Genomic DNA, 22,879 nt, shown 5'->3' with positions numbered 1-22,879 from the left:
GACACAATGAAGGCATTTTCATTGTGATTTAGTAGGCTCCATGTGGAAGCATGTCAAGGAATCATTGGGTTAAGTGTTCTTAATCATGCTGTAACAATGGAGTTTCAAACATGGAAAAGAGAATTATCTCCCAGTTGGAGAGAAGGGTGCAACTGCTACTCTAGCTTTTTGCTTTTAAGGCAATCCCCTTCTTTAATAACAATAGAGCTCTCATGTACATGAGCTGTATTGTTATATGGAAATACAGTATGAAACTGTATTGATCTCCACTTTAGTCTGTAAAGCAGACACCAAGAAATGAGAACGTCTAGTATGAGTTGTTTTGATTGAGTTTGGCTTTGATAACTGACGCAAAGCCCCTAATGGAACAAAAAAGCCAAAACTTCTGCTCCAGTGCATGTATTTGAAGCTGCTCGTGTGCGTGTTGCTGCAGGCAGGGCTGGCTCGGCGTGCCAGCAGCATCCCTGCAAAGCTTGCCCCGTCATATCTAGGGGACCTGAACATTAAACTGACTTGAGTGCGACGCACGACTAACTCCCCAGGGCAGACAAGGAGGCACTCGCGGTACGCAGACTCTCTCTCCTCACACCCGCCCGCGCTGTCCTGACGGAACCCGCCACCGCCCCGTCCTGCGGTGGTATCCCCCAGGCCCCGCCATGGCACCGGGAAATGCTCAATCCCAGGCTTCGTCCGAGCAGCTCAGAGACCGGGCGGCGCCAGACGCTTTCCCTCCCAAGGCCGCTACCGCGCCTCAACCCCGCCCAGGCCCGGGCTCCGCCCGCCCCGCGCCTGCGCCCTGCGCTGGAGCGCTCCGCCCGGCCCCCTGCCCTCTGGGGCGCAGGCCGCGGCTCGGCAGGCAGTATGTTGAATGTGCCGCCGCAGGGTTTCCCTGCGCCCGGCTCCCAGCAGCGGGCGGCAGCAGGAGGCCGTGGTAAGGTAGGTGCAGTTCGGCCGCCGTCGCGGGGCTAGGAGTCAATCGCAGCCGGTGCTGGGGCCTTCCTCGGCACTGCGGCGCAGAGCCCTGTGGCGCTGCTTATGCCCCGGCCGCGGGGCTGCCGGTGACCGCCGCTTGTGGTGGGGGATGGAGGGCCCGGTGAGGCCAGTTGTTTTGCCCGCTGCGTTTCTGTCGGCTGCTTCGGCTGAGCTTCCCTCTCGGCGGAGCTGCTGGGGTTTGCCGGTCGGCTCCCGGTTCCGGCTGGGGCGGGGTGGCTGCCTGCCGCGTCCCTCTAGAGGTCTCATTTTACAGCAGCTGCTGAGGGGACACAGCGGCTGTGGCAGAGCCCCCGGGCTTGACTGCTTCGCCGAAGAATGCTTCGTACTTCTCGTTTTCGAGGGCGGTGGTGATAACGCTTCCTGCTCTGCTTTCTCAGCCTGTCTGCAGGTCTTTCTGTGCGGAGATGAAGACTGTCAGCTTACTCTGAAGACGTGTTGGGGTGGTTTTGGGGGCACTTGGTGTCTGCAGATGTGAGGTTTGGAAAGCAAACTCGTACTTAGACTAAAGTACCATCAAGTGATGTGGGCCTATGTGCTCTTTAGTTTTCTTGGTTCTGGTTTTGCTGCAGTTTCGTGGGACCACGATTCTCTAACCCTGTTCTGTGCTGTTAAGATTTCGAATCAAAGGGGTTCCCAGTCTGTGGTGGTATTGAAAAGGAAAGTGCTAGACACTGAAGATCTTGCTCTGTCTTTCAGGGCACACCATGGCTATTACATCCCTGATAAGCTGGAAGAGTTTGGTCCCACCTTTCTCTGGGTGAGATTTCCAGTTGCTATAGGGCTTGCAGAAAGTCTTTATGAATGCTGTGAAGGTGAACTTTCCTACCTTGTCCTACTTGGCCATATTTTCAAATCTCTCTTCCTTGTTGCTCATAGGTTTCCAGGCTGTATCTCAAATGATGCTGGTAAAAGCTTTTTACCACCACAGGAGGACTTGATATCTGCAGTTTGCTTTGTGGAGAATCTTCTAAATGTTCATGTTCAATAGTTCCCTTGCCTGGGTTACCAGATAGGATGCTTCCTTAAGCACCCTTACTGCTGAGTAGGGCTCCCAAATATCAGTGAAGAATACAGGTTGTGTTATTTCTTGTTTTGTTTGAGTCCTCCTAGGGAGTTTAGAAAAGTGTTTTGAATGGCTCTTTTTTCCTTTAGAGTTTAACAATGTTTGTATGTTTGTTATTTTTCAGGTACCTTTAAAGCCAGGAAGGAGTCTTATGGATTGGATTCGTCTAACTAAAAGTGGGAAAGACATGACTGGTTTAAAAGGGAGACTAATTGAAGTGACTGAAGATGAGCTTGCTAAGCACAACAAAAAAGAGGACTGCTGGATATGTATAAGAGGTTTGTTGCTGTGTTGTTCCTTCTGTGTTTTTTGCCTATGTTTTCTCTTCTGTACGTAAAAAAGAAGGAGCAACAAAAAACAATAAAAGCCACACCTCAAAATAAACTATGCACCTTTTGTGTCTGGACAGGGTGTAATCTTGGCATAATTGGACAGAACTTCAATCAAGTTAGAGATTTTGTGTCCCAAAAATTTTCTTGCTTTCAAGCCTTTCTTAAGAAGTCTTCCAAATGAGCATATTTTGTACTTGTTTTTTATATAGAATCATAGAATCACAGAATAGTTAGGATTGGAAGGGACCTTAAGATCATCAAGTTCCAACCCCCCTGCCATGGGCAGGGATACCTCACACTAAACCATGTCACCCAAGGCTCTGTCCAACCTGGCCTTGAACGCCACCAGGGATGGAGCATTCACAGCTTCCTTGGGCAACCCATTCCAGTGCCTCCCCACCCTTACAGTAAAGAACTTCTTCCCTGTATATAACCTGAACTTCCCCTGTTTCAAGTTTTAACTCATTGCCCCTTGTCCTGTCACTACAGACCCTAGTGAAGAGTCCCTCCCCAGCATCCTTATAGGCCCCAAATATGCATATGAAAATAATAAAACGCAAGATATAAGGTAATGCCTCAAATAACAAGGGCTTAGCAAAAATAAGGCATTGAAAATGCTGACACTCATCAGTTTATGATCCTTAACAGTTTACTGGGTTTAGTGATTGCTTGAAAGCATCTAGACACATAAAAATACCAAAAATATTACTTAGACCTGTGGAATGGTCTTTGGGAAACAAGTGTGCAAGCCTGTATAAACCTCCATAAAACTGAGTTGGGCAAATGACAGTTGTCACATGGAACAATCGTAATCTCTATCTAGCAATCAAACATCTGTGGCAAATAAGCCATTTATGCTGCTATTTTTATGAAATTTCAGCTCAAAACTTTGGAGCAATAGCTATAGCTAGGTAAGTATTTTCAGCTCTGAAAATGAAGTTCCTAGCTGTCTTACAGAAAGGAATGAGATATTTCCTCTCCAGTTAATTTGTTTAGAGGCTAAAATACATCAATATCACCTTATATATGTTATAACGACACTTCAGCAAAGGTAGATTAATAACATTTGAGTAGCTAATGTGACGTTTCTCTAGGAGGAGTGGTTCATTTAATTGTAACTTTGCTCTGGTAAGGAACAGCGTTGGTATGTGTCGTAACGTCATCTCTGAACTCCAGCGAAGGGAAGTTTAGTATCTCTATGAGGGTGACAGTGGGGTTTTTTTGACATTAAAAGGTATAAGAGAGCAAGGGTAAAATGTCGCTCAGTACTGGCTTTTGAACAAAATAATAGGATTGTTAATGCTCTGTGTGCTCTTGCACATGCTAGCAAAACTATAGTTAAAGAGGAGAGCGTATTTACTGTGGAGGTCTGTTCATTTTTCTCACGCAAAAAGGGACATCTGCTACTGAATACGAAATCATTGCTTAAAAACTTTTCTGCTTTGGTTTTAATCTCTTATTTCCCCTTGACTGCATCTCTGAGGTTGGTTTTACAAGAACTCCATCAGGCTGCTTTTGTATCTGTCTTTAAATTTTTCCATCTCTGCTTTTTGTTTGTTGACAGACTAATGAAAAAAAACGGCATAACTGAGAATCCTGGTAGATTATCTGTAGACCCTATGTATGGGCAGGTAGCAATATAACACCATTGTGGAAAAGCTAAATGAAGTCATTGCATTGGTAGTTAGACTGTGTATCTATTAGGATGGAAATTGATGAAAGGAGAGTGAAGTAAAAGAAGAGCTAACTTTGCTCAGAACCCGGGTATGATGATCATCAAATAATGCTGTCATATAGGACACAGATTTATATATGTAAGTGGGATGTCAGGGCAGTTAAAGTGTGAAGGATATATAAACCAGATTTCTTTTGCACGTACAAGCTTGATGGTAAATTGATTAACTGACTAATATTCAGGATGTCGAAAGAATGTTACTTTTTAGTGTGTGCAGTAATCAGTGCTGCACGCAAGATGGCGTAGTGAACACATCCATCAGAAATTCGGCTCAGTAAAACATGCAGAGATCTTTCCTTTGTTGTCTGGGATGGCTGTTCTTACCTACTAGCATTCTCCCAAGTATGTCTTCCCCAGGCCCAGTGCTGAATGCTTACCTCTCCTTCCGAAGTAATTAATGTACACTTCTTAATGTGTTAAATGCTTCTTGCAAAAGCACTGGCGCAGTCCCACTTCTGGTAGCTTCCTGTTTTGATAATGTGTATGTCTTTAAATATTCTGCTAGGTAGGCCTGCAATAGTCCTGTTAACACCAACATGTCTGCAGTTAAATCTGGTTATAGCTTCATTCTCTAGGCTCTAATTACTCTGGTTGCATAGCAACAATAATTAGATTTCATGATTTCAGACCTGTGAAGAGGCATTGTTTTGTCTTCCTGGCTATCCTAAGACTAGTACTCATGCAGAAAGAATGCTGAGCCCTTTTACTGGGACAAATTTGGTAGCAGACTTATAAGCCTTTAATATGCATAGACTATCTTAAGTTCTTTTATGTTGCTGAATCTGAAGAATTGAAGTTTTGTTGCTGATGGTAGCAGTTTGGCCCTATGGGGGACAGTTCATTCCTGTAGAAATTTTATTCCATAGATGGTGGAGTATACAGAAACAACTATGACAGCACTTTAGGGGTAACTTAATTGGAAGGGAGAGTGAAAACAGTTCTGTGCACTAACAGGCTCAATTTTATGTCTTTGTTTAAATCAGTCTCTGGTCCTAGCTACCCCCTAGCTAGCATATACCTTGTTCACTTTCAAGGTTGAAGCCTTAACCCTGCAGGTTTCTTCATATGTTCACTGGGACAAAGTGGCATGGCATTGTAGGATTGACATCTCCACGTAGGAACATCTGTCTTGTTCTCTATACCATTGTGTTTTATGAAGTCGTACTATTTGTTGCAGCTATGTTTACTATTTGCCATTACACTGTTTAATATGCATTAAATTTTCATTGGTTTTGGAGATAGGAGTGGTTATAGAGCTTGTGGAAATGCTGCTTACGTGTTTTTATATTTCATTTTCTTCAGGATTTGTATATAATGTCACACCATATATGGAATATCATCCCGGTGGTGAGGATGAACTAATGAAAGCTGCAGGAACTGATGGTACAGATCTCTTTGACCAGGTGAGAACTGGCAGCGAATGACACTTGCTCATTGAAAGGTATTTTGAAAAGGAAAATGCATGCTTTCTGATTATTTTTTAGGACATTCCAGTGGAAATGATGATTTGTACTTTTCCAGGTCTAAGAAAAGGCAGTGAGTTATTGCTCAGAATGACACTTGTGTACTGAAAGAAGCATACCAGGAGACAGTAATCAAGATGTCACTTTGTTGTAGAAATGCTGCTTCAATTTGACCATTTTATTATTTTTTTAGGAGAAATAACAATGAAGTAGCAACAAACTGAGATACCACTTTCTTAATAAGTCAGTACAACAACTGATTGCTGTTGTTTGAGAGGCATTCTCTTCTCAGAAATTTAATTTTTTGAAAAATGCTTGTAGTATTCTTTTACCCATTAATTTCCCCCCTGCATTATCAGGGAGTGAAGTACTAAATAAAAATGCTGGGGCTGCTATTAGCTGACAGTGAAGAAATAATAAGGTATCAGTTGGGCTCCTTCATTTCTTTAAATATTTTTTAAAGACTTGGAAAATAAAGGGTCTGCAGAATGGGTGTGTTTTCTGTAAGAAATAGCTTGCAAACTTAGTGCTGTAAAAGATGATTCACTGAGTTGGTATTTTTTAGAAACAGATTCTTTGAGTCTCCTTGGTTCACAGGGTTTGTCTGAGAAACTGGGAAAGAGCAGAAAATAAACCTCTTCTGTTTCTGAACAGGAAATCTGTTAGCTCTTTACAATTGGTTTATTACAGTATGTTATGCCCTTATTTGCAAAATGTTTTTAACAATGAATGTAAATAAAGGTGTGATGATGTTTTAGCTTCAAGTTTATCTTTGGTTAATCCTTTCGCAAATGCAGTGTTGGATTTGGGCATAATTCTATGGTTTCCAGAAATTTGGAGTTTCTGTCCTTAAAGTTCATCTAGAATCAGGTTGTGGCCTGGAATTCTGTAGCTGGGACATTGGATGATGTACACCCAAACAGGATGCTTGGCGTCAGGTACATTTGGGGAAGCCCATCAAGTTGTTACTAAGTTCAGATACATACTTGATACTTTTTTTTTTTTTTTATCCCTTCCCCTCCCACCCCCACCCCCCTTTTGTCATGGGAGTGGAAAGCATTTTCCAGATCCTTAAAATATGCTGTGCACATTTTTTGTGCACATTTTTTGTTCACATTTTTCTGTGTCTGTTGGATACTGATGCTTTTAAGGGTTTGGTAGGTTGCTAGTGTTTCTCAAATTTCTGGAAAAATTAAGTGTAATTCAAAGTCCTTCATTTCTTTCTGTTATCTCTATGTAAGGAAACTATAGCTTGTGGGGTTTTTTTATTTCATCTCCTTAGCTTGTCCAGTTTAAAGTTTTTATTTATCAAATCTCTAGATCAATTCAATTTTTTCATGCAGCACTTTGTTTCCTTTTCTCTTCTTGTGATGTTGTCCTGGATGCGTTATCAGAATTGTCTTTTCTGCCATCCATTTCCTCTGCAAGTTCTTCAGTTCTGGTCTGTAAAGCTACTGCTTTTTCTTCACTATACTTGACTTTCTGAAATAGGTAATTTCCAAATAATGCAATGATAGTAAGACAGAAACAAACAGAAGTACACCAACTTGGTAGGAGATGTTTGTGTGCCTAAACTACTGTTCATCATGTTTGTTACCGTCATCCCTTTTCCCTTACCTCTTCCTGTGTATCTAAACAAAACTAATTGCCTTTGTGGTAAAGACAATGTCTTTATTCTGTTAATTGCATAGCACACATCTTAAAAGTGCTTTTCTGAAATATTTTCTGTAGTTCAAGGTTATGATATTCAGATACTGCAAAGCATAAAATGAATAAATTAAACTATCTACTTTTTTCACTTAGTTACGTTATCTGTAATAGAATTAAAAATAAGTACTAAGCAACGTAGTAATGAGTCTTTAAAAAAAACCCACCACAAAACCACTGCTAAATGAATTACATCAGCCACTACGCAAAAATTAATCTTTCTGTTTTTCTATTTCAGTGCTTAGAGCAACATAGTAAGAATTACAAATTTTATGAAAACATATTTTGTTACTATAGGTTCATCGCTGGGTCAATTATGAATCGATGCTGAAGGAATGTCTTGTTGGGAGAATGGCTGTCAAACCTATTGCTGCCCCAAAAGGTGAGGTTTTTAAGAATGTTGTATTCAAAAATTATCTGGAAATTGCAAGGAATCCTAAATCATCATATTTACAAGGAGAGTCTATTCTGACATAGAGATGACGGCTGTTGCAAATATTCAGTCTTTTTACTGCAGATAACCTGAAGATGAATCTGGTTTATGCATGAAGACTTTAAGTAATGGACTGCTGTATTTTTTGTTTTGTTTTTAGTCATCAGAAAACAGACGTGTGTGTGTTGTGTGCATATATATATATATAAATAATTTGTTGGGTTTTTTTCTCCCACATCCCTATTTCTCGTTATGATCCCTGGAGGCAAACTGTCATACCTCTCTTAGCTTGAAATAAAGTTAGTATTTTCAGTCTGATTATTTCAGCAGCAAACCTGTCTGGGAAGTTGCATCTATATTGAGATATTTTAATACACTTTATGAACAGTTATCCTTTCCAGAATATTTTATTTGATTCTTTAGTTTGAATTCAGTTGGAGAAGATTTTGCTGATGCAACAGACTCCTCTGAGCCAGGACAGCAAGAGGTTTAGTATATTGTCTAAAATGCCTATGATGGTTTCCAGAGAGTTTAATCTTCACTATTTGTTTTGGTTTGTAGGCCACAGCAAAAATTTCTTATAGGTAGGAAGCAGATGCTGTTACGGAGTATTGACCCTTAGCACAACTGCAGGGAAAACATGAAGAAATTAATGGTTGCAGCTCTTCTTCTCAAATTCAGTGGCATCTTTTGGTTCACAAATTCAGCATCTCTTGTAGCTCTTAAGCTTCTGGCAAGGTGCACCACATACTTGCTTAGCTCTTGTATCATATCGCCTAACAGTTAGGTTGAGTTTGGTCTGTACATGAAGGTGAATAACATTTTACATCTCCATGTTGCTGGGTAGCTAGTTCCGGTGTGGAGCTTTTGGGGTGAATGCACCAAAGTATGAAGAAAGCTCAAAAATGTAACTGCTTAATGGAGTCGAGGTGTTACAGATAAATTACTGCTACTTTGCCAGCTCAGTTAGAAATTTAAAAGCAAACCTGACTTTTGCAACTAGAAGGTATTCTTGAGACATGTCTGTGCTCCTGCGAGCTGTGACAGTCTGTTTTCTGCTGCATACTTTTTCAGCTTTTCTCCATAGTAGAACTCTTCTATTTTGCTAGAGTAAAGTTTGCAGGGTAAAAGTTGCCAACTCCATAAAACCAGTTCTGTTGCTTGTGTCTCTTAGCCATTTCAGGCTTGAAAAAAAAGTAATTTCAGTAAGAATCAACCTGATTAGACTGGATTTGCTAAACTTCTTCACTGTAAAATTCTCAAAGTTGACTTTGAGGTCAAAAGTGTGATTAACTAACTTCACTATCAGCCAGCAATAGTTGTGGTCTTGCATCCTTCCAGAAGGACCATATTCAGCAAAGTTTGCATTTGAAAATAGAATAATACGAAGTAAGGTGCATGTTTTTGAATGTAGTATTAAGTGGACTCATAAATAATCAAGGAAAGACAGGACTTCATATTATGGAATACATAGGTTTTATTTTTTTGTGGCAAAAGCTGAGTGGCATTAGGCAAGCATTGATACTTGCTGTTTGGTACAGACTCAGTACAGTGCAGGTAGGGCATATATAGGTTTGTTGGGGCATTACTGGAAGATTCGTGGTTTAATTTAGTTTTTCTTTCCTGTGTTCTGGTGTATTTTTTAAAGATGGCACAATTATTTGCTCATCAAACTGTATAAGGAAGGTATTGTCCTTGCATGCTCTAGTTTGTTACTTCTTTAGGAAAGAAGAGTCTTTTGAAAATGCTGGTTATAAGTGATGTTTTGTCAACTTGTCTATTGGGAATGCTGCTTAATGATATGGTAGTGGCTGATAGGAAATTCTGAAGTGTCCCTTCACTTCTCTGAAGTGTTACGATGGATCTGTGCACTGAAACATGTAGTGTTTATACTTCCTGAGAAGACCAGTGCAGTAATTAGAGCAGTCCTCAGGCATGTAAGATGTGTTTTCAGTGTCTCCCTCAACAAACCTGTACAGCATTAAACTGCTTGCTTTCCCTTCAGGGTGCTCAGCTCTAAACACTAGTAAGGACATTAGTTTGTTGTCTGGTATCTTTTAATCCTGCTAATGTTTATCAGACACATTAGTATGTGTCCCTGTGTTACTTCAATGGTAACGTAACTTGGGAGTCGGAATGCATGTTGTAATGTTCTTAATTCAGTGAGGTTAGACTGAGAGCTATGGTGTCATCCAAGGAAGAGAGGTAGGGCTGTGTCTTGGAAATGCCTCAAACTGTCCTTAAAATTGCAATGCCAATTTTGGTGCAGTGTGTTAAAATGTAGTGATGTGAGAGCAGACTTCTGAACACAAAAAATTACCTTTCATCAGAAATGAGATTTTGTAAATGACTTGCCTATCCTGGCAGAAAGCTCGAAGTGATGTACTCTAGAATAAGAATACGCAGGCATTTGGGTGAACTATCCCATTTATCTTGAGTGTTTTTTGTTGTGGCACAACATGAAAGCCTTTGTTGAACACAATTCTTGGGCAGCTCTGAAGTAATTTTGCAGTATTGTATGCTTGGTGTTTTGTTCCAGGAGCCATTCCTTCACTTCTCTTGCAGTGGCATTTTTCCTCTGACACTGGCTGCTGTGATGCAGAGTACTGAAAGGGATTCAGAAGAGCGGGGGAGAAAAGTTCACATTTTGTTTTTCATAAAGGGGAGCAGGAATAACACACTGCTGGTTCTCCCACTTCCCCAAACCTGGCTCCCATAAAAGAGAATATAAGATTCACCTTTATATTGGGACATTGAGATGTGCAGTGTAGAAAAGGCAGAAAGGGGCCTGGGTACATCCAGAGAACTTAGTTTCCCCACTGATTTGCTGTGAGCAGAAGGATATGTGGCTGGGAGGTGCAGTGCCTTTCTACTCGAGTTGGGCACCTTATCTATGACATGATACAATGTTTTATTCACCTGCTTGGTTGGTTTGTTTGTTTGTTGTTTTGATGTTTGGGGTTTTTTTGTTTGGTTGGTTTTTAGGGTTTTTTTCTGGCTAGTTGTTGTGTGTTTGGAGTAGTTGCATACTGTGGATTTAATGAAAAATTCAGACAGTAACTTGTCAAATAAACTAATTTGACAGAAGGAGCTTATAGAAACATTATTTTTTTTCCCCTTGGGTTTCTGCCAAGGATTTGGTTTCAGTTTCCAAACACTGGGTTGGTCAGATTCAGTTTCAACGAAGTGTTGTCACAATGCAAGTGTCATTGAAGGTCTGACAGATCTAGTGAGTTTCTTAGCTGTGAAGTTTATAATTGCAAAAGGTAATCTGTGGTGTTTGTTTTGAAGTGCTGGAGTTCTTGCTTTTCCTCCCTTTCAGTACTGTGCAACTTCTGGCATGTTTAATGTGCTATTTGTTTAATTATATATAATCTTGCAATGGCAACCAATGCTGCATTTATTTGAAACTTCTTGACATATGAAGCATCCTGGTCAATCTATTAATGTTTCGGAAGGTTTAGTTGGGGATTCTTACTTGGCTTATTTCTCTAGCATGATGTGTGCAAGTAGTGTGGTGCAACTTCTTACTGTAGTGCTCCTTTTTTCTTAATGTTTGTAGAGATTACTTCTGTGTCTGAAGAGAAGAAACAGCTTAATGGTAAGTATTCACCTGGAGTGAGGCAAGGAGTGAGTCTGAAACTTAGTTAAATATTAGTGAATGAGCAATGTTTGTTCAGGCTTCTCTCTGTCATTATATTTGATGTTGTGGCTTTAGTGATCTGTGAAAATTACAGAGAGCAGAATCCTGATCAGGTATTGTGAATTCAGTGTTTAAAAGTATTTAAAAGGCTGCTCTAGAGTAGTATAGATAAGGGAGGTATGAGATGGATAAGCTTTCTGCTTGAGTGAGACAAGATAGGTCACAAATTACTGTGTGCTGTAGAAATCCTTCTCTGTATCGGAAAAGATAGATGGCCATAGGGTTGGAGTAGCAGGGTCAAGACAAGGTTGGAAGGAACATCTGTAGCTTGTTCTGTCTGGTCTCCTGCTCAAAGCTAAATGGTATATGATACTGCTCATGACCAGTCTCACCCTCATGGGAAGAGGCGAGGAGACAAGGTATGGTATTTTGGTTTTTCTCCCTTCCACCAGTTTTTCACTGCATCTCGTCTATTGCCTCTTGTCCCTCTCTTAAGAAGCATCTGGCTGTCTCCTCTATAATTCCTTCTCTCCCACCTCCTTCTCTTTAGCTAGTTGATGACTGTATTTGTATTTCCTCCTTAGCCTTTTCTTCTGCGGGCTGAACACCCACAGTTCCCTCACTGTCCTTTCATATATGCTATGCTGCTTCAGCTGCTGACCATTTTGGTGGCCTTTCTCTGCACTTGATCTGGTATATCAATGTCTGTCCTGCACTGAGAGCCAAAATTGGACACAGCACTCCAGATTGGCCTCACAAATGCTGAACAGAGAGGAAGAATTGCTTCCCTTTAACTGATGGCTGTACTTTTGTCTGGGATAAAGTTGGCCTTCATCACAACAAAAATGCAGTTATCTGCCCAAGTTTGGCTTGTCTGCCAAGTTACTGGAAGATTTTCTGTGAAGCTGCTTTCTGTCTAGCCAGGCCTTCTGCTTGTTTTGTTGCATCAGCTTTATTTATCTTCTCCTGGTGCAAAATTTTGTGTTGCTTCTGAGTTTCATGGAACTTTTGTCAGCCTGTTTCTTCGGTTGGTCTGCATCCCTTTGAATGGCAGCCATAACCATTTGTGTTTTGACTGCTTCTTATGATTTGTTATTGCTCACTTCCTTCCTGATAGTGGGACATGGTGTGTGCCCTTCAGGTTCGTAATGACACTATCAAACACTATCGGCGTTCCCTGTTCTTAGGGAATACCATGTGTTAGACTTTGGACTGCTAATCAAACCTTTTGTGACTGACAGTCCTACTAAGTTTCTATCCAGATTTTAATCCACATATCAAGCCCAGCTCTCTCCAATGTGGCTATGAAGATAATATGAGAAACTCATCACTAGCCTTGCTCTCCCATGGGATTCTGTGAAGCAGTTCCCAGAATTAGGTGAAGTTTGCTCTCATGAGATGCAGAGCTGTAATTCTGCTGTTCATCCTGGTCACCTTAAACTCCTTCATTTCATGTCTGCTGTTAGCCTTTGGCTTCACCACCAGCTTTTCTTTACTTATGAGAGTAGAGCACTTTACTTAATTGCTTTATTGATCATCTGAATCATAGAAATACTGTCTTTTTATTGCAATGTGACTTCTTGTTTTCACATAGCATCATACAGCATTGTAGAATAATTCATAAATAACTTGGTTTGCCAGAAAGCTCTGTTTTACTGTGGCTTTTCACATATTTCTGTTGACCTGCAAAGTCAAAAAGGAGCATGTATGACCATGAATTCCTCTTACCATGGAGGCCAACCTAAGCATATGATATATGCCATAGAATCAGAATTGTTTGGGTTGGAAGGGACCTTAATGATCACCTAATTCCACCCCCCTGCCGTGGGCAGGGACATCTTCCACTAGATCAGGTTGCTCAAATCCCCATCCAGCCTGGCGTTGAACTCTGCCAGGGATGGGACAGCCCTAGGTTTTCTGGGCAACCTGTGCCAGCACCTGACCACCCTCATAGTGAAGATTTTTTTTTTTTCCAATATCTGATCTAAATCTACCCTCTTTCATTTTAAGGCCATTTTCCTTTGTCCTGCCTGTACAGGCCCTTGTAAAAAGTCTCTCTCCAGCTGTCCTCAAGGAGGGCTTAGCCTTTGAGAAGGCTTTTTCATTAGGTAATTGAGTTTCTTTTGCAATAATCTGACTGCTGTGCCATTTAGCTTCCTTGGAAGCTGCAGATGGTGTATACTTTAGAGGTAATTAAGGATCAAAGAAGAAGTAATTCCAGCAAGTGTTAACTGCTTTGGGTTAATTCCCCCATCTGGATGATCAAATAGTTTTGACAGATTGGATTAGACCTGAGTGGCTTTCTGTTTATCTACTTTCCACATGGTGGAGCCACTCAATTACTGTGTTTAAGCTTGTAGTCAAACTACAAAAATTACTGGCGTTTAGAAGAAGATAATCTGGGTAACTGAGAATTCATACATTAATTATTTGACACATAGCCATTCCAGGTTTGCAAGGTTTAATTTGAATGGCCTTGAATCTAGAATTTACCAACTGTTATCTGAGACCTCTACTGAACCGTTGTCCAGGAAAACTCCTGCTGTTCATGTGGTGTTACAAATCATACTATATTTCTGTCTGTGCAGCTTTCTCCATCATGATCCTATATAAGTATTTGGTTTTAAAAGCAACTGCAATTCTTCATCAGTTTTATCTGTCATCTCTGCTCAAGTTTTTGCCAAATACGTTAAATTTCTGTTAGGCCAGAGATTAGTATAGCTGATATTTTCAAAGACTGACCAAGTGTTGCCTCCCACAAAAGCTTTTTCAGACTGTTTCATGTTGTTTAGTTATTAAAGTGAGTGACTGAATTCTGTGAAAATTCCTAGAGAAGTGCAAAGTAGATTAAGGCTAATAGCTTTGCTTAACTGGCTGATGTGAAATTGACCTTGTGAATTAAGTTAGACCAGATGTCCCAAGTTGAATTTGTTCATCTGAATTGTATAAACAAATACTTCTGTTAAAGGAGATTCATTCCAATAACCCTTCTTCCATGCTTCATTTTCACAAAGTGTGAAAGCACAGGCTGGTAACAGATGAAACTGGGACCAAGCTACAGGTACTGGAAGGGTTGCATGCACAGGTTCTGCCATATATGGAATATATTTTCTGAAGTAGAACTTCATGTTCTAGGAGCTTACTCTCCAAGAGATAGTGCTGAATAAAAATAAAATTTAAAAAGTACATGGATGCATCTGGCTGCCTGAGGAAATGAAGCCACTAAATATTGTGGAGGGGTATTTAAAACATTCAGTTTCTAGACCCCAAAATATCTCTGATTTCTATTAAGTGAGCATCACAGTAAATATCTTAATGACTCTCTGCTCACCCTAGGTATGCTTCCTGAGAAGAAAATTCTGGGTGCTTCTTCTAAAGATTTAACTCCAAGGTAAACTTTTTTCTTTTGTTTTCTGTCAAACATTCCATTTAATAGTTCTGTGCAGTTCTTAGAAAATGCAGGCAGCTTCTTCCATGGTTAGCTCTTGATGTTTCAGCTAAATGAGTGTATATCATTAGTAGCCTATTACAAGTAGGAAAGCTGAGGTTCAGGCTTAAACAACTTGCCAAGGTCGTGTTGACTGTATAAGCAGATGATGATGCAAGGTTCTTTGCTTGCTCTCTTGGTTTCTAATGCTTGCAGTGCCTCCCATCGTAAACAAATGTATGGTCTATATTTGCAGACTTTTCAGCCTTGCTTCTTGAGAAAGCTCCTAGAAAATTATTCCAACTGGCCTGCTTACTTCTTTGACTTTAGTTGAGCTGTCCATTAATGTATGAGTTGGTATGCCTTGGAAAAGTACTCAGTTTCAAGCTGAAGTATATTAAGATATGATAGCTGTATTCAGGTTTCTACAGTGTGCAAAGTGAAGCAGGCACTAAAACCCCACTGTGGTATCCCTGCTGTTGTCACTGAGATATTGTTTTGCTCCATGAGACCTTGAGTCACCAGGGTTTATTTTCTCACTTTGCATAAAAATGTCCTGTGAATGTGTAATTTCTGGGCTAGCTACATGCAGTCATCCAAAATATTGTGGCTTGTGAACAACTGGAAATGTGGCTTACCTTCTGAAGTGATCCCCAGACCTTGCTGCCGTTCTTCCTGTGTGTCTAGCATTTTCTGGTGTGTGATGTGTGCAGCCTAGAATGTGTTGGCTGTCAGGAGTGTATACTGGGAGGGGCATTCTCCAATTTTGCCTTTTTTCTTTTTTTTTTTTTTTTTGTTTTGTTTCTGATCCAGCAGTGCAAACAGTAGATGGAAGTGGCTAGGACACTGGGGAGAAGAGAAGGCGTTAGCAATGTAGGTGTGAGGGGTTAACGTTGTTGTGGGGATAGAATTGATTTTCACTGGCTTGGCCTGCAACCCATATAGAAGTTAAGTGAGAGCTATAGGTGTCTGTGGTGGAGAGCAAAGCATGAGATTGTCAGATATATGGTCCCCATGAAAATGGGTAGAGAAAGGAATAGCTTTTCTGGGTTAGGTGGATAAGTTACTTCTTGGCAAGTATAAGTCCATACGAACTCCTCCACTTATCATTTGGAGGCTTTCAGTTTCATACCTTTCCCTGGATTTATTGCAAGGTTTGGGCAGCTTGGGAACGTAGGAATGCAAAATCTTGATTTGCAGAGATGAAAGGAACTGTAGTTTTGTGGTATGTGCATGCAATCTATAATTCTTGGAAGCCACCCTGGCTGTATAATAATTCTGTCTGCAGTCAAGATTATCATCATCATGTTATTAAGGTTCCTGTACTGCAAAGAGGATGCAGGTGCTTTTTATGTAAAACTAACACCATATCATTTTAGCTACAATGTGCTAACGATAAAGATGCATAATTATAGTCTTGTTATTTTAACAGTATTTTCAAAATCATTAGCTCTGGACTTATCTATTAAAAAAATAGTAAGTAATGTATTTGGCTTGTAAATTCATGAAAGCTCTACTTGAAAATTAGTTAGATATATTTTGGTATACCCAAAGAAAGTACATATTCTTCTCTTTACTGTATTTCTTGTTTTACAGTTATGACTGGTTCCAAACGGATAGTTTGATCACCATTGTCATATATACTAAGCAGAAGGTAAGTGTATTTTATGAAAGGGAGAATTACAAGTTCCATTTGTGATCCAGCTTGAATTCTGACAGAACTTTATTAAAATGTTTTTTTCCTTGTCTATGAAAGGATATGAATGCCGAGTTGGTGATACTTGACTGTGAAGACAAACTATTAAGGGGAGAGATAATCGTGGATGACTACTCATATCTTTTAGAAGTTGGTAGGTACAGTAATTTTGCAATTTGAAAGTACTACATTTTTATTCTGCTTTATTAAACTCTCATTAGACCATACGCTTTTTACAGATACCATTTAATATTTTCCTTCTCTTTCATTAGATATAATTAATTTAAAGTACCTTGATGTAAATGAATTACATTGTTTATCAACTCACATCTTCATTTGTTCAGTATCTACTGAATTTTTACATGTGGAACAAAGTGTAATAAGAAATTAATGTTTAAGTTGTATAGACTTTTTCTTCAAGTGTGTTTTTGATAGTTATTAAAATGCCCTTATTTGAAAGGGCAAGTAGAATGATGTAGATAAATGCAGATTGGTAGATTTACATGAGTCAGTGTTAAAAGTATGGGGGGAAAAAAAATGCCTTTGTTAATGTTATGTATTAGGCCTGCAGAAGTAACAAGTGAAATTTCAAGGCCAGATAAAGATGCGTAGAGTTCTAGGTGATTAGTTCATTCAGTACTCCTAGCCTTAAACTGTGTGCATATTTGACAACTAGAATGTAATTTTGGTTTTGCTTAACATAGAATTCGTTTCTCTTAATTTCAGATTTGGATCGTGCCGTTCAAGAATACGTGGCTGGTAAGTGCCATCTCTTCCAGCCCTTGTGTATCAGTTCTGATATCAGAATGTGGAACTTCAATTTATTTTTCTGACTTGCCAGGCACTTTACAGTTTTGCTTACCACCAGATTCTGACACAATCAGATCAAACCAAAATATTTATTTATTTATTTATTTATTTTAATTGTGGCATTTGGACCTGTGAAAGTAATACATTGATGGTGCTTTGATCCCTCTGAGTATGACTAAATGTTAAAATAATTAAAGTTGGTTCTGTTGTGTATTTTTAAACTTTTCTTTGCTTAGACTGGGATTTTTTAGCATTTAATTACTCAAAGGGCCTTGAGAAGAAAGGTACTAGTAAATAGTGGTATTTACCAAGTTTAAGTAAATGAGGACTCTGAATTCATGAGCCTTCTTTTTGACCTCATGGGCTGTGAAGCTTTTCACAATATATTTCGTAAATAAGATACATTAATTGTGCATAATAAGTTAGTGCTTGTTGTTTTAAATGCACTATAAAGCATTATAGAGAGATAGCTGGAAGTATATTTATTTTGATGTCTTAATGTAGCAGGTTAATTCTGCGTGTCTTGAGAAATGACTAATTCTTCTAAAATGTGATTATAATGGAGGAGTAAAATTTTTTTTTTGTACAAAGTGTAATTAAAAGTAACAATGTGAAACCTTTTAATTTTTAGTAAATATTGCTGAAAAAGTTGGGAAAGTAGAGATTATCTTAAAGAAAAAGGATAACGTTCATTGGAAAATTCTGGGACAGCCCTTGGAGAATCATAATACATTTATGAAACGTACGGACAGAGGTAAGCAGTTTCATGTCCATGTTACCAGCTGTTGTAAGTCTTTTTTGAGCTTGTTAGTCGAGTTTTGTCTCTCCCAGGATTTTCTTTTTCTGTAGTCATGCCTTCATTTCTTTCAGAATTGTTGTCTGGTCTCGTTGAAAGCTGCTCAGGAAGCCTCTCTGAAAGGGTTCAGCTTAGAGGTGTTTTTTTGTCTTTGCTTTGCTGGCTTGTTTTGTCCCACAATGGAATTGGAGGTCTTCCAGGCTTGCAGAAAGACTGGAAGAACCTAATAGAGGAAGGTGAAGACTGCTTGAGCATTGTTCTGTCTTGTGGCTACCTGTGTGCTTAATATCCTTTCTGTCCATATGAAAACTTCAGTAGACCTTGAGGAGATAGTGCATGGACTTGTGTCAGTCATTATAGGAGTAACTGTAGTGAAGGAATAAAAAACTCCACTTCCAGCTTTACTGCATCTATAGTAATGTTGTTCCGCGCACTGCATCTTTGTAACTTGAGATGTGATTATTTAAGGACTTCAAGCCATGTGTAGGTAGCAAAGCCAGCCCTGAATAAGCTGATGTGTCTGCAAGAAGCAGTAGTCGTTGTATGAGTTTAGTTGTGGTAACAGAATAGTATGAACTTGTTGCAGCACCAAAATGTATTACCCTGATCAGTGTGCTGCTTTTTTATAGCTGTATTTGAAATTTCTGCACGATTACATTACGTAACATCGGGAGCATGCTTATATTACTGCAGCTGTCCAGTTTCTCAGAAGCCTCCTTGACCTTCTGTCTGACAATGCTCAAAAATTGACTGATGTTAGTCTGCCTTATGTGTGAAAGCAAGGCTGTACACTTTTAAGAGCTAATTAAATGTTGATCACCATGTTGTACACCTCTTACTGGCTCTCAGTTGTGCTACTTAAGCCTTTAAAGTTGAGATGTTACTGTGGTACTAAAAGGAAGACCAACTGCATAAAAGCATCTCTCTTTAGCTTATGTAGAATGTAATTTTCCTTATGACAGTTTTAGAAACTGTTGAGTCATACACTGTAATATCAGATTTTTCAATATAATCCTCTGTATTTAAGGGGATATAGCCTGGAATAATACGTTGTCCACTGTCCATTGCTCATTTTCTCCCTCCTTGCCACTTTTTATGATTAAGAAAAACAAAATGAGAAAATAAGAAAAAACAAGAGCTGTAGAATATAGCAGCTTTATAGATCCTTTGGATATTAAGACGGCAAGGATGATTTGATGCAGTTATCAGAAATCCAAATTGAGCATTAGTAACCAGTGCTTCCTAGATGATTGTTCTACTTTTTTTTTTTTTCCCTAAGAAGTCAGTTTCCAAAATAGCATTTGTCCTGTTATTCAGAGAACTATTATAGGTGTTGGATAACTTTATTATATACCTTTATTATATACCATTATTATATACCATTATTATATATCATTATTATATACCATTATTATATACCATTATTATATACCATTATTATATACCATTATTATATACCATTATTATATACCATTATTATATACCATTATTATATACCATTATTATATACCATTATTATATACCATTATTATGATGAGTTCAGATCGGTTTAAATTGAACCTCCAGAAAATTGAAGTTAAAGGGCTTGCTGAGCATAGGTTTCTTCAGTTCCCTGATTACAAAGGTGATGAATCTAGCAAATATATTGGTATGTATGGCTTTTTAATCCTTTCTCCAGAAACTTTTATTCTGCAGGTTTTTTAATTTTGAAACTCCAGTTTTAAAATGGATCATGCCAGAAGGTTTATAGAGCAAGAGTGTTCAGGCCTAGATATCTGTCCTTTATTACAATGCTGTGCTTTCAACTTGGCCATAAAATCTACATGTTGGAAGCTTCTGTTCTCACTCAGTTTAGTCTAAAGTAGCTACTTTCTGTTTCTGCTTAGAATTGCACTGCCTTTTACTCCAAATTGCAACATTTTTAATTTTGCTTCCACTTCTGTTGGTGCAAATTAACGTTATGGGTGAAGAAACTCGTACTTTGCACAGTGCGAGTACAGAAATAACAATTAACAACTCTAGATAATAGGGATATCTTTACTGGGTATGCGTTTATTTTTGTATGCAAAACTGCTTTTTCTGAAGCAAAATTACTTTATGCTGGAAATAATATAATCAAGACTTCCAGCCTGGTAAGTAATTTTATCATGGCTCAAAAAAGCAGGTGGAGCAGCTGGCATAAGATCTGTTGGGATTTGAGTGGGAAGCAGAAGCAGTACCAGTGTTGAAGTAGTTCCTTGTGAGAGCTGCTTTGCTTCCAAGACGTAAACTGGCTAGTTAAAGCTATAAAATAGCTTAATATCTAGTATTTCTATGCAGCACTACATATAGGGTAGCACAGATGCCTTGTGTTAAATATTGTTATTTTTTTCACTTGGATTTATATATCTTCCACTGCTTACTCTCAGCATTGCCTTTTCTTTCTGATGAATGTGAGAGTCTTGTTTTAAGACACTGTAACTAATAATTTGCACTTCTGAAAATCTGGGAACAGATTCGAAAGTAGTGTTATCTTGTTATGTCTGATTTTATTTATTTTGTTCAGGTTTTGTGTATTTTTAGTTCTTTTTGAAAGTTACTGATACTTTGATACTTTATAATAGAAGTAATAATTTTATTCAGAATATTTCCACACTTCCAGTTTTGTGGCAGGATTATTCGGAGGCTGTGAATAGTGAGTGCTTATGGGAGCACTGATGTTTAATTCCTTAGGTTTTTCTTGTCGTGGGTTTTTCTATAATATTTTCCTTTTTATTGATAATTTCAAACATTTCCATTTTATTTAAAGCACGGGCAGAAGGGCTGAAAACCAGGCAGGATTGACACTTGAAAACTTTACTTGATTTTATGTTATTACTTGTTCACATGACAGCATTTATGAATGAATTTGTGATTTGTGATGTGAGGGGGTGACCACCACAACCCTTCCAAGCGCCTATACTTCTGTTTTGCCAGTGGCCAGTTCTAGATTCTACAAAAAAAGAGGTGAAGCTCTTCTTCAGAAACAGTGGTGCAATGTAGGGATGATACTGGAAGCCTGTGATAACTACTTGCTGTGAAGAATCAATTAGCATAACCCCTTTTTCCCCCTCATCTAGGAGTATCACTTTCCCAGCTTAAATTGCCTATGGACTCTCAAATTCCTGCTGAGTTTAGACTAACATTTTGACCAGTGTATCTGGGTGTAACTGAGAGGAAAGAACAGAATTGTGGAATTTCTTCAAAGTTGACGGGAATTTTAAAACAAATATTGATATAGTTTCAGAAACCACATCATGTCTTAGGATCTCTCAGTAGATTCAGAAGAATATTCAATACTGTTTCTGCTCCTTAAGAAGGATTAAGTGCTTAGTTAGATTAAGTGCTTAGTAATTATTTATACCCAACAGTATTGAATTGAAAGCACAATTCAATATAATTAGATTGTCAGTGTAGGGAAGTTGGTGACATTACTCTTAGCTAGCTATTATGAAACTGTTCATTAGAAAGCATAAACAAAAGCTAATGGTCTTAGTGCCAGCATCCTGTGAAATTTAAATGCGGTATTAAAAAAGGAAGGTAGAACTTCCTAGTTTAAACAAACACCAAACAAACAAAACCCACAGTGCAGTGATATAGTAGTTTTTCTCATAGGTATTAAGGCATGATTTTCTTGTAGGTGCCTTTTCTGGGAAATAAGGTATGGAAGCTCACTCATGAGGGGATAGGTTGTGTTCAGCACTGCATATCATGCTTCTGTGTCAAGGTGGAATTGCAGCGAAGTCTTGGAGGTTACAGGCAAGCACTGTTAATACTGTTACATAGATCTGCATTTTATCAAAGATTGTTTCAAAAGACAGCAACTGGAAAAGAAAAAAAAAAAAACCCAAAACCTCAAACCAACCACCAAAACCCACCCAAACTTGAATTTCAGCTTTGTTCACCTTTGGTTGGTAAAACGGATCTTTTGACTTTGTGTGTGTGTGTGTATCAATGTGCTAGTTGTTTTTGTGGAGAAAACTGAATTCTGCCAAATTATAATCAAGACTTTCACCACTGACCGTTTAAATAAAACTTCACAGCGGAGTACAGATCTGCTCCTGATGTCCCTTCAAAAGACTTGTTGCTCTGAATAAGAAAACATTGCATGTATATGAAGAAGAACCCAATAGGCAAATGGATGATATTCTCCAGAAAGTATCTCATTCCAGGGGGGTTGAACTAGATGACCTTTGAAGGTCCCTTCCAACTCAAACTATTCTGTGATTCTGTATATCAAGGTGATGTATCTCTTGATTCTAGCAGAGGAGGAAATTCAGTTTCGAGGATGATTAGCCTGTGGTTGCATTGGGTTTACATAGCAAGGTTTTGGTAGCAGCAGTGGATGTTCTGAGAAGAGATCAGGAGCTGGGATACACTCTATGTCTGCAGAAAGTTTGGTCAAACCTAACCTCCTAGCTAATTACTTTCTATACTTTGAGAATGAGAATTTATTGCTGGGCATTTGCATCATTCTCCGGAACTGTGGGAGCACTGCCTTTTGCTTTGTATTTTGTGTATTTGTATGTCTTTAGCATCTGACAGTTAACTTGGCTTCATGAGTTCCTGAAAGCAACTGTTCTCCTTCAGCTTGCTACCAGAGGCTGGTGTTCTCTTGTTGAAAGACTTTTCTGCATTGCCAGTTGTGCTTTTTGAGCTCCAGATTTTATTGGGACCACTGATAATGTACTAATTTTAGTTAATATAGCGAAGGGGACAACTTAAACTAGAAGTTTGCTTAGACCTGGAAAGGTGTCTGTTCT

At 39.0% G+C, this 22,879-nt stretch overlaps 1 protein-coding gene across 7 annotated transcripts in view; it reads left to right on the top strand.

The window, feature by feature from the left end:
- Window positions 1-811: 811 nt before the first annotated feature.
- Window positions 812-22,879, top strand: part of LOC308219736 (cytochrome b5 reductase 4-like) — a 48,242-nt gene continuing 26,174 nt past the window's right edge. The window contains exons 1-12 of one of the 7 annotated variants that reach the window (XM_080615118.1): window positions 837-936; window positions 1,690-1,750; window positions 2,181-2,334; window positions 5,426-5,526; window positions 7,591-7,675; window positions 11,289-11,327; window positions 12,487-12,510; window positions 14,706-14,760; window positions 16,393-16,450; window positions 16,553-16,646; window positions 17,219-17,251; window positions 17,934-18,056. In XM_080615118.1, the coding sequence (XP_080471244.1) occupies window positions 869-936; window positions 1,690-1,750; window positions 2,181-2,334; window positions 5,426-5,526; window positions 7,591-7,675; window positions 11,289-11,327; window positions 12,487-12,510; window positions 14,706-14,760; window positions 16,393-16,450; window positions 16,553-16,646; window positions 17,219-17,251; window positions 17,934-18,056 (895 nt within the window). In that variant the 5' untranslated portion in view covers window positions 837-868. Of the gene's footprint in view, window positions 937-1,689; window positions 1,806-2,180; window positions 2,335-5,425; window positions 5,527-7,590; window positions 7,676-11,288; window positions 11,328-12,486; window positions 12,511-14,705; window positions 14,761-16,392; window positions 16,451-16,552; window positions 16,647-17,218; window positions 17,252-17,933; window positions 18,057-22,879 lie in introns of those variants that run through there. The other 6 variants (XM_080615120.1, XM_080615119.1, XM_080615124.1 and 3 more) reach the window with 6 other exon arrangements.

This window comes from Psittacula echo (assembly GCF_963264785.1).
Source record: "Psittacula echo genome assembly, chromosome: 4".
Taxonomy (NCBI): Eukaryota; Metazoa; Chordata; class Aves; order Psittaciformes; family Psittacidae; genus Psittacula; species Psittacula echo.
The sequence above is the reverse complement of the archived record's forward strand: the minus strand, read 5'-3'. Positions and strand labels throughout refer to the sequence as shown.